The sequence below is a fragment of the Cupressus sempervirens genome, chromosome 4, assembly GCF_028749045.1.
Source record: "Cupressus sempervirens isolate cs-2001-9-10 chromosome 4, ASM2874904v1, whole genome shotgun sequence".
Classification (NCBI taxonomy): domain Eukaryota; kingdom Viridiplantae; phylum Streptophyta; class Pinopsida; order Cupressales; family Cupressaceae; genus Cupressus; species Cupressus sempervirens.
Genome location: NC_143121.1, coordinates 311787995 through 311799457, shown reverse-complemented (window position 1 = coordinate 311799457; position 11463 = coordinate 311787995). Strand labels below are relative to the sequence as shown.

Genomic DNA, 11463 nt, shown 5'->3' with positions numbered 1-11463 from the left:
ATGTTTATTGTCTCTAACAAATATCTTGGATAGTACAATCACTTTTGAGATTTTTTATAGGATGCCAATGTTATGGATTTTAGTTCAGCTTTGTGGAAAGTTATGTCAAACTCTAAATCTATTATCTTTGAAGGACTAAGATGGTCCTTATAGTCATATGTAGAGATATTATATATGATGTCATGGATATGCATGAAAATATTTATAGATAAGAATATTGAAACAACTAAGATTTTAAGAAAGAAGTGCATTGCTTGTGCAAATCTATGACCATGTTTTTATCATTTTCTTATTTTTTATTAATGGTTTGTTATTGGGTTTTGCTGGTTTCACATTTCCTAATTATATTTTTGTATTATAATTATTTTAAGAGTCTTTTCAAAACTTGATTTATCTTAATCATAAACATAATTTCCCTTGGTGATTAAGTGAATTTTGAATCTGTGCTCTTGCTTTGTGTTCCCGCTCTATGCTCTACATACTAGCCATGGCTCCTCCCCACACTACTTCCTCGGTGTATCCTGTGGTTGTTGGAGTTGCATCTACTAAAACTATTTCTTCTAGTGGTTGTGCAAGTTTTAGGTCTACTTCTATTGCTAGTGGCAAAGTGACACAGTGCAAGGTAGGAGAATCCCCAAATGAGATGTCCTAGCCCCCAACAACAATCACATAGCAAAAACACAACACAAGATAACAACAATGCAAGGTTTGATACCAAATTACAACTCTTTATTTTAAAAATAATTTTTTACATGTAATATACTCGACTATAAGGCCTTTTGGGTTAGAGCCAAATACAACAACAAATACAATAATAGTTCTACAAGATCCAACTCACGACATAGATCTCAGCTAGTCTAGATCTGCACTCCAGAAGAAAACCACCAAGGAAATCTCAACTTGTGCTTGCAAACCCAACAAGAAATTTCCTAGCTTTCCAAGCGACAGCTACTAGCTCTTCAAAGTTCACTTCTACACTTCATCATCTTCTCCAATATGAATGATCATAACTGCCTAAAGACTCTACAAAACCCTTTTCTTATACCCAACTAAGCCACAAGTTGGCTCCGTTCATTACAAATTAAATTAAATCCATTACATTAAATATAGGTCAAGCCATAAGTCAGCTACAACACTAACTTAAATACCCATACACATATTAAATGCCAAAATTTGGCTCACAGAAAACTCGACACCAACATAAACCAAGACCAAGCCGAGTGTCAGCAAAAGAAAGCTAAGCACCATTAAATTCCCAAGCATTGCTAAATTTTAGAGACCATGTCAAGTTCTGGAGACCATGTCGAGTTCCACAAACCATTTCGAGTTCCTAGAGGCCATGTTGAGTTCCTAGACCATGCTAAGCATCAGTATCTACCAAGCTCTACAACCTTAAGCCAAAATCCCTCCAAACATGCAGGATTTCAAGAAAGCCCAGGATGCTCCTGCATCAGACACCCCAAGTTGGAAAAGATGTTCTAGAAAGTGGAAGAAAATCTTCTAAGATTCAACACATAAATCCCAAACTAGTTCTTCAAATACATATCCTCCAAGTCTTCAACTTGTACACTATTTCCCTTGTTCTTCTTCTACTTCTTCACATCATCACATCCATCTTCAGTGTGCTATAGGTTTTCCTTCCACGTTGATCTCCATTCTTCTCAAAATCTACTAACTCAACTTAGTTGTCAATACTCATGTTCCTCCTACTGAACTCTCCATTCTGCAAAGGAATCAGGGAAAACTTCCTGCCACCTTAATTAACAGTAAACATATTCCTGACACAATCATGCACAACCCTGCAATCATATTGCCAAGATCTACCAAGTAACACATGACAATTGTTAATATCCACAATATCACACAATACTTGATCCTTATACTACCCAATATAGAAATCAACAAGGCATTGCTCCCTCACTTCCAAAGCATGCTCGCCTTGCAACCAACCAATCCTATAAGGATAAAGATGTCTCACTCTCTTCAAACCAAGTTTTTGAACCATCTCCTTAGCAACAAGATTATCAGTACTATCACCATCTACAATCACCCTTCTAGAATTTTCCATGAGACTTACAACAAGTCCTGAACAAGCTAGTGCTCTAACAAGAATCAAATGTTCTCTAACCCACTAGTACTTGCCAAGCCAACAAATTGTCTCCTTTCTCAAGCTGACTATCTTGGACTTCAACCTCATTCACAATAGTTGCAGTCCTACCAGTTGGAAATTCAAAAGATCTATGCCCTTCTTTGCCACATTTGAAACAATTACCTCTGAACACACCTCCACTTATCCTCCTTTTCTGATCAATGGCTTTTGGTTCACCTTCTGCACTTAGTTTAGCTTGTGCTGAGCTATCCTACTACTCCTTTCCTCAAGGATCACCTTGATGTTTCCTCTTTAGCTTCTCTTCTGTTCTCAATGAATAATAATAAGCATCCTCCATAGAAGAAATATTTAGCATACCAACCTCATCTTGAATATTGAATCTTAAACCATTAATATACCGAGCTACCTTCTCCTTTGACAATTCTCTATGCCCAGACTAAATAGTCAACTTGAAGAACTCCTGGGTATAATCCTTCACAATCATATCCTTCTGTTTCAAATTCTACAACCTCTTAAACAAATCAAGTTCATAATCAGCAAAAATGAACTTAGCCTTTAGTGTAGTCACTATCAATCTCCATCTAGAGATCTTCATTTCACCTTCCTCCTCTCTATCTCTTTGTAGTTCCTTCCACCAAAGAGCAGAATGTCCCTTCAAGTTAGTTTGTGCCAAGCTCACTCTGAGTGGATCCTCAATATCCTCAAGCTCAAAGTAGTCTTCCAATTCACCAATCCAATCAATCAAGTCTCTAAGATTTAAAGTACTTGAGAAATTAGAAACCTCCATCTTATGCTTCAGCTTCAACTAAGATCTAGGTCAAGAAAACTGACTAGCCTTAATTCCTATAGGTCTCTCCACACGATCAATTCTATCCTCACCACTTGATCCAGCAACTTTAAAGTCTTTGACAACGTCCTCATAACTACCTTTAGTATCCACATGCCTAGGTATGCCACCTAAAGCACTCACGATTTCAGCAATCATGTCACTCTTCATCAATGCAATCTTAGATCTGAACTCTGCTCTCATCTTCTCTAAGATCCATTCTTCCAAAACATCACTAAGATCATCAATCACCCTAGGGTCCAATCTTCTTGGAGACATCTTCCAAGATTTTTGCAAATGCTAAGAAATAGATCCACAAATCTAGAAGATCAATCGGCTCCACCAAATCAACCTTCTCCAACCCGTGATCCTGGTGCAAACTACCTTAGCTTAAGCGATTTGTCTACATGCTTAGGAACAACCTGGCTCTAATACCACCTGATGTAGTACAAGGTAGGAGAATCCCCAAAGGATATTTCCTAGCTCTGAGCAATAACACACAGCAGAAACACAACACAAGATAACAACAATGCAAGATTTGATACCAAATTACAACTCTTTATTTATAAAATAACTATTTACATGCAATATGCCTAGTTGTAAGGCCTTCTAGGTTAGGGCCAAATACAACAAAAAATACAATAAAAGTTTTGCAAGATCCACAAGATCCAACTCACAAAACTAATTCAAGCTAGTCTAGATCTACACTCTGGAAGAAAACCACTAAGGAAATCTCAACTTGTGCTCACAAGCCCAACAAGCAATTTCCTAGCTTTCCAAGCCATAGCTACTAGCTCTTCAAAGTTTTCTTCTACACTTCATCGTCTTCTCCAAGATGAATGATCATAACTACCCAAAGACTCTACAAAACCCTTTACTTATACCCAACTAAGCCACACGTTAGCTATGTTCATTACAAACTAAATTGAATCCATTACATTAAATATAGGTCGAGCCACAAGTCAGCTACAACACTAACTTAAATACCCATACACAAATTAAATGCCAAAATTTGGCTCATAGACAACTCAACACCAACAGAAACCATGACCAAGCAAAGTGTTAGCAAAAAAAAGCTAAGCACTAGGAAATTCCCAAGCATTTTCGAGTTCTAGAGAGCATGCAGAGTTCTAGAGACAATGTGTGCCGAGTTCCCAGACCATGTTGAGTTCTACAGAACATGCTAAGTTCCCAGAGATTGTGTCGAGTTCCCAAACCATGTTGAGAACTAGTATTTGTTGAGCTCCACTACCTTAAGCCAAAATCCATCCAAGCATGTAGGATTGAAAGCAAGCCTAGGATGCTCTTGCATCACAAAGATGCCTCTTTTGTGGATGTGACATCTTTCAAAGCTAATGTCCATGGATTGGGGATTCCATTTGTGGATCATCCAAGTTTTTCCTTGGTTGTGAATCCTATCTCAGTTAGCAGTCCTATCCGGTTGGTTTTCTAGGACATTATAGCTAAAGAAATTGCTCATATGAGTGAGGACTTCTCTAGGAGGGCCACTATTTTTAGATTTCATGACTTTTGGCCTTCCTTACAAGCTCTTCATGCTTGGATATCTAAGCACTAGGACCTGATTATTTTTGAATCTGTATAGATTTTCCTTGTGGCTAGGTGTTTTTTCATTGTAACATTTGATGTTGCTAATGATAGGAGGGCTATTTTGTGTAGTCATTTTAGCAAGGAGGATCATTACCCTATGTTGGCCAAACCTTGACACGAGGGTTTCAATCCTACATTAGAATCTTTTTCTCATATACCTCTTTGGGTTAGGCTCCCAAATCTTCCCCTTCACTTGTGGTTGGATTCGGTCCTTGAAGATGTGGGAGATGCCATTGGTGACTTCCAAATGGTGGATTCTAAATCATCTGATATCTTTCATTGTACTTATGCTAGCATCTTAGTGGTGGTTGATATGTTGAAGGGCCTTTTTTAGAAGATCAAACTTGAGGTCCCTAATGGTTCCTAAATTCAAACTCTAGACTATGAATGAATTCTGTTCCATTGTAGGGTTTGCTCCGAGACTGGACATATTGATGTGCGTTGTCCTACGGAAGTACAAAAATCAAAGAAAATACCTTCTTGGTGGTCTAAATCTTTAGTTCAACATTACTCTTTCCTTAAAGACACTGCTCTTAAGGATTCCCCCCATCTATGGTTGCTAATGGTGCTAGTAGCTCTGCGTTGTCTAATCCATATTTTGATCCGTTGTTGGATATGGCTGCCACAATTTCCCCTCCCTCGGTGGGTTAGGTTTTGGTGGACAAAGTTTCTGGTGTGATCTTGCTTGGTTCTCCAATTGGGTCAGATGACAAAGCTTTGGTTTGGGAGAAGGATTCTTCTCAGGTGGAGGAAGGTTGGACAAAGGTTAAAGGTAAAAAATACAAATGTTCCCAAAAGTCCTCTAATCATCTTCTTAGATCTCACTCTTCTGGGTGTAGGGGGTCTTAATTGGGTTTCTTGAGTTTTTTTTGGTAGCAGAAGTGTATTGCGTTATCTATGAGGCCACCCTGGTCACCTTTTTTTGGTTGGTGACCTGTTTCACTTTTGGGCTATTGTATCTTTTGTTTGGGCTTCATTAAAAAAAAATTGTTGTGTAAAGGGTTTCAGGCACCCTTCAAATCCTATTTTTCTTAATAAAAAACATGGTTTCCCTTGGTTTAAGGAAAGCTAATCTAAGATATAGATTAATGAGATTTAAAAAGTATATCCTTAAAATACCAATATTTTATTCATCATAGTCATTTCCAGTTAACATCCAAAACTTCTAGTATCTATGGGGATATAGTTCCTCCCAAAGTTTGTGTTGTTAATTAATTTAATGTCAGATTAGATATGAAATCCCACCTTATTCTAACTTTGAAATTGTATGAAATTTGATAGATGTTCTTGGTTTGTCAAAATTGACATGTTGACCTATAGTCCATGTATTTGTCATTATTCTTACAATTTTCCTTTTAGCAACATATTCCAAATGAATAAAAAAATTGTACTTTGTTTAGCCATAACTTAACTCTACATATGGTTCACTTCTATAAAATGACGTTTAATATTTTTTTCCCATCTCCCTCCTAATGAATGAGTTGGGTATAATCCATTATTGCATAATAATTTTATTAATTATACTCTACATGACCACATCTATGTTTTATTAGTTCAACATTCACTTCACTAACCTATTATAATTGAATAAACTTTTAATTATCCGTAACCTTCGATGTGGACTTTGTGTGTAGAAAACCCAATTTGTAATCAACCTTATAAATGACTTTAAATATAGACTAAAGTAGATCTAATATGTACTTTATCAATCATTCATAAATAATTATCACGAGATATTATTATAAATGTAGTACATATATTCGACACATGTATACAATTAATAAATCATATTCAAGAATGCAATTCTATAAAACTTTTTAGAAACATAATTTACAATATAAATTTTTTAAGGAACATAATTCACAATATAAAAGCTTTTAGGAACATAATTCATAATATGATCATAAATTGAACACTACTTTTCATAAATAACTTCAATGCAACTCCATCATGGCTTAGCTATATATTAATTTAATCTAATTGATTAAGAAATAATGTAGCTACAAGCTTAATTCTTGTGATTATACTAGCTACATTACATTTTCCTAATACTTTAGGGCTAATAGTAATTTAAATTAATTATGGAAGGATGCCATTTTGTTACCAGAGTATAAGAGTATAAGTTACTCTAAATGAACTCATAGAGATGTGTGTACTTAGATTGCAAACAAAGCTCTTTAGTCGTTAATATATCCCTACAATGATTGTGGAGATCGAGATATATCTTAGTCTAATCAAACAGTCTTAACTTCTTAGAATGAAAAATGATTAATGAGTATGTGAAATATAAAATGAATGCATTGTATGTCTTTAAAGATAATATCACACCACCATATTTTGGATTTGTGTGGTTAACAAATAATATAGTTAGTATGAGGAGAGAAAGTGTGCTGTATGGATCAACAAAAATTTAATTTGGAAGGATAAGTTTACCACCAGATAATAGTATGTTGTATGGATCAACAAAATTTAATTTGATTTATAGAAATACATTAATATATATAAACAGATTGAATATATGAAAATATAAATACATATGAAATAATATGATATAAATATCTAAAATTTATATAATAAATAAATAACATGACAATAAACGGAATATTTCATTTTATACAAAATTATAATAAACTGATGTTTCAAACCATCTCCTCAACATTTATGCTTTCACAACTGTTCTGTAATATGCTTCCTCATTTTATCTTTAAAAAAATTAATAACTCAATAAAAAAACTTCTTTATAAAGATACTCGATCTCAATAGTGATGTAGCTGTTTATACAGCTGTTGTGTAATATTTTTCCCATTCTAGAAACAGAGATTGATATGAGTCAATATAGATACTTGTTTACAAAATTACACCATCTCAGTAATTCAACATATAGTCAATGCCCTCTGTTTCATATCATCGTACACAGAGTTGGAATACATTTAATTTGGTACAACTGCAAACGCGGTCCATCTGCTCTGCTTCATCCATAAACTTTGGCGAACCGAATTGCCTAAATATCCAGGCGCTCTTCATCTGATCTCCTTCATGTTACATTAATTATCTTTATTATAACAATGAAGATGATGATGGTTCCTCTGTTACTCTTTTTCTCTGCAGTGCCAGCACTTGTAGCAAAATCTTCCAATTATTCGGATCACCAAGCTCTAATTGGTTTCAAGGCTTCCCTCTCTGTCGATCCATACGATTCTTTGTCCGATTGGTCTCCCAATCACATCTTCTGCAATTGGACTGGTGTCACCTGCTCTTCCCATCGACAGCGTGTTGTTTCCCTCAATCTCACAGGTATGGGATTACTTGGCCCCATCTCTCCCTTACTGGGAAATCTCTCTTTCCTTAGACTACTTGATCTCTCTAACAACAGCTTGCAGGGCCATATTCCGTATCAGCTTGGTAGGCTATTTCGCTTGAAATTCCTTCGTTTATCTTATAACAATTTCGAAGGGTCCATCCCATCCTCTCTAGGAGGTTGTCGTTCTATGCAACTTCTCGATCTGTTTTATAACAATTTAAGTGGAAGCATTCCCTCTGAACTAAGCCTCCTTTCAGAGCTACAAATCATGCAATTAGGAATAAACAACTTGACAGGCATTATCCCGCCTGTCTTTGGAAACCTATCCTCCTTAACTGTCCTCCACTTGGCCCAAAATAGACTACAAGGCTACATTCCTGCTGAATTGGGAATGCTTAGTCAGTTAAATTGGCTAAATCTTCACACCAACAACTTAGCAGGATCACTCCCAGTGGCTATTTCCAATTGCACTCAGCTCTATACGCTGCAATTATATCGGAACAACTTGATTGGCCCAATTCCCTGGGAGCTTGGCAGGCTATCAGAGTTGGGAGAAGTTTATTTGTGGGGAAATCAACTGAGTGGAGAAATACCCACCTCACTCGGTAACTGGACTCAGCTGCGAGTGCTTTATCTGGAACGCAACAAACTCAGCGGCGCAGTTCCCCTGGTATTTGGGAAAATGAAGAAGCTGCAACGGTTTATTTTGTGGCAGAACCATTTTGTGAGTGGAGGCAGAGATTTGCCTATTATAACAGCACTGACTAATTGCTCCAACTTGGAAGAACTTGATTTGGGTATAAATTATCTCACTGGCATCTTGCCCAGTTCAGTTGGCCGCCTGTCCAATTCACTCTCCTTTTTTGCATTGAACTTAAACCAAATTGGGGGAAACATACCAGATGAGATTGGTAACCTCACAAACATGGAAACACTAACACTAGAAGTAAATCGCTTCAATGGGTCCATTCCATCTGCACTCAGTAGACTATCAAATGTGGAAAGGGTAATTCTGGACGAAAACAATTTAGATGGAAGAATTCCAGAGGGTTTTGGGCAATCAAGAAGGCTTGGATTGTTGTCAGTAAGTGAAAACATGCTTTCAGGGACGATTCCAGAGAGTCTTGGCAATCTCCCACAACTACGAGAGCTTACTCTTCATCACAATCAACTTTCAGGGGAAATACCTGCTAGCTTAGGGAGATGCCAAAATTTGGCCAAGCTGGACTTGTCTTACAACCAATTTACAGGAAATATACCTCCTGAAGTTGCAGGACTCCAGAATATGAATTTGTATTTCAACCTGTCTAACAATTTATTGGAAGGTCCAATTTTGGATGTGAGCAAGATGGTTATGGTTTTAGCTATTGATTTATCCCACAATCATTTCTCCAGTGGCATTCCAAGTGCTCTAGCAAGTTGCACGGCTTTAGAATATCTAAATCTTTCTTGGAATGCATTTGAAGGCCCAATTCCAGCATCTCTGGCAACACTCAAATATCTCCAAACCATGGACTTTTCTAGCAATAAATTTTCAGGTAGGATACCAGCGGCCTTGCAGGACATGAAAATGCTTAGCCATCTAAATCTATCTTCAAACAGCTTGACCGGAGAGGTTCCAAAGGGAGGGGTTTTCTCAGATCTTGACACCTCGGCGGTTGCAGAAAATCTTGGCCTCTGTGGTACATGGATAAATTTACAACCGTGCCCCAATTTCAAGTCCAAGCACAAAGGTCTATCAGTTTCCCATAAGGTAATGATTGGTGTTCTGATCAGCATTGTAATATTGATCCTTTGCTTTCTATTGCTTGCATTTTTCTATAAATGGAGACCGAAGAGACAGAGCATCTCTGCTGACAATGAACAACAGAGTGCCACTAGTGAAACTGATAGTGTAGATCAGAGTACCCATGATCTCCATTTACAACCCATCAGGATTTCATATGAAGAACTTGTGAGTTCCACAAATGGCTTTAATGAGGCAAATTTGCTAGGGAGGGGTGGATTCGGATCAGTTTATAAAGGAATCCTGAGTAATGGGAGACATATTGCTGTCAAAGTTCTTAATTTCCAAGATGAAAATGCCCAAAAAAGCTTTGTTACAGAATGCACTGCACTGAAAGGAGTTCGACATAGGAATGTGATTCAAATCATTAGAGTCTGTTCAAACCCTCTTCTTAAAGCTCTGGTTCTTCCATTCATGCCAAATGGAAGTTTAGATAGGTGGCTGTACCCTGAAGGAGGAGATGAATGTAAACTAAATTTAAATGATAGATTGGCAATTGCATCAGGCATAGCTCAGGGGATGGAGTATCTACATCATTATTGTTTTGAGCAAGTGATACATTGTGACCTGAAACCAAGCAATGTGTTAATGGGGGATGATAACACTCCATATATAGCAGACTTCGGCATTGCAAAAGTGGTTTTTGGGAACTCCCTTGATTCAATGGCTTCTACAAATGCACTTCACGGATCGTTTGGTTACATGGCACCAGGTACTTGTTTGGGTTGTATTCTAATCTCTATAATGAATTGAATTTGTTATATATATATTGCATCATTACATAATATGATCCTGAAAACTACTATGAATCTCATGTACTGCAGAATATGCAATGGGTGGAAAGGTTGGGCCAAAAGGAGATGTATATAGTTATGGTATTTTATTGCTGGAGATCTTTACAAGGAGGAAACCAACTGATATCATGTTTATAGAAGGATTGATTCTTACAAAATGGGTAAGCATGAATTTTCCGGATAACATAGCAGAAGTGGTGGATTACTCCGTACTTAGAGATGTGAATGAATCAGACATCAATGGTGTTGGGATGTCTGACTCACATTTTACAGGTAGGGTTGGTTTGTACAAATAAATCTCCACTACAGCGTCCCAGTATGAAAGATGTTGTCATGAAATTAGACAACATTAAACATGATTTTCTTAATTTCTCAACTGATCTTTACTATAATAAAGGTTGTTGAAGAACAAATCATTTAGATAAATAGACATGATTCTAAATTTCAAATATTTGTTGTAATTAATCATATCGGTATATTTATTTTTAAATAATATATTCTTAATTGAGTATTTCTAAAGATTGTTATAATATATTTTGATAATGAGCTTCACATATATACTTTGTTTTTATTTAATATTTTCTTTTCAAAATGAAAAGTCCAAATCTCTTATGTATAAATATGATGAAAATAAAAGTTTATTCTTGTTTTCAATAGAGTTTTGAGGAAGTATTAATAATTAAAAGTAGTTTGTAGAAAAGATTTGTATCTTTTATTTTGTAATTATTATAGCTGCTTTGTTGATTACAACTCTTTTGCCATATTTTTAATAAGACTTTTTCTTTTAAATTTCAATTATGCATTCTAACTCTTTATGATCTTTTATTGTAACTAGAAAAAACGAAGTTAAATTTTTTATAAGTGTTTATATTTTATCATTAGATTTTGGAATCTTATTGTTGACATTTTATTTTGAGTTTGTATTGTAATGGGTATATTTGTTTTTTAATAATATTTTCTTAATTGGGTATTTCTAAAGATTGTTATAATATATTTGATAATGATCTTGAAATATATAACTTTATTTTTATTTAATAT

The 11463-nt window shown here is 35.8% G+C and overlaps 1 protein-coding gene across 1 annotated transcript; it reads left to right on the top strand.

Moving 5' to 3' along the window:
• Positions 1-7494: 7494 nt before the first annotated feature.
• Positions 7495-10944, top strand: LOC149561254 (uncharacterized). Its single transcript, XM_089823766.1, has 2 exons — positions 7495-10343; positions 10456-10944. The coding sequence occupies exons 1-2, from the start codon at positions 7610-7612 to the stop codon at positions 10719-10721; spliced, it is 3000 nt and encodes a 999-aa protein (XP_089679892.1). The 5' UTR covers positions 7495-7609; the 3' UTR covers positions 10722-10944.
• The last annotated feature ends 519 nt before the right edge of the window (positions 10945-11463 follow it).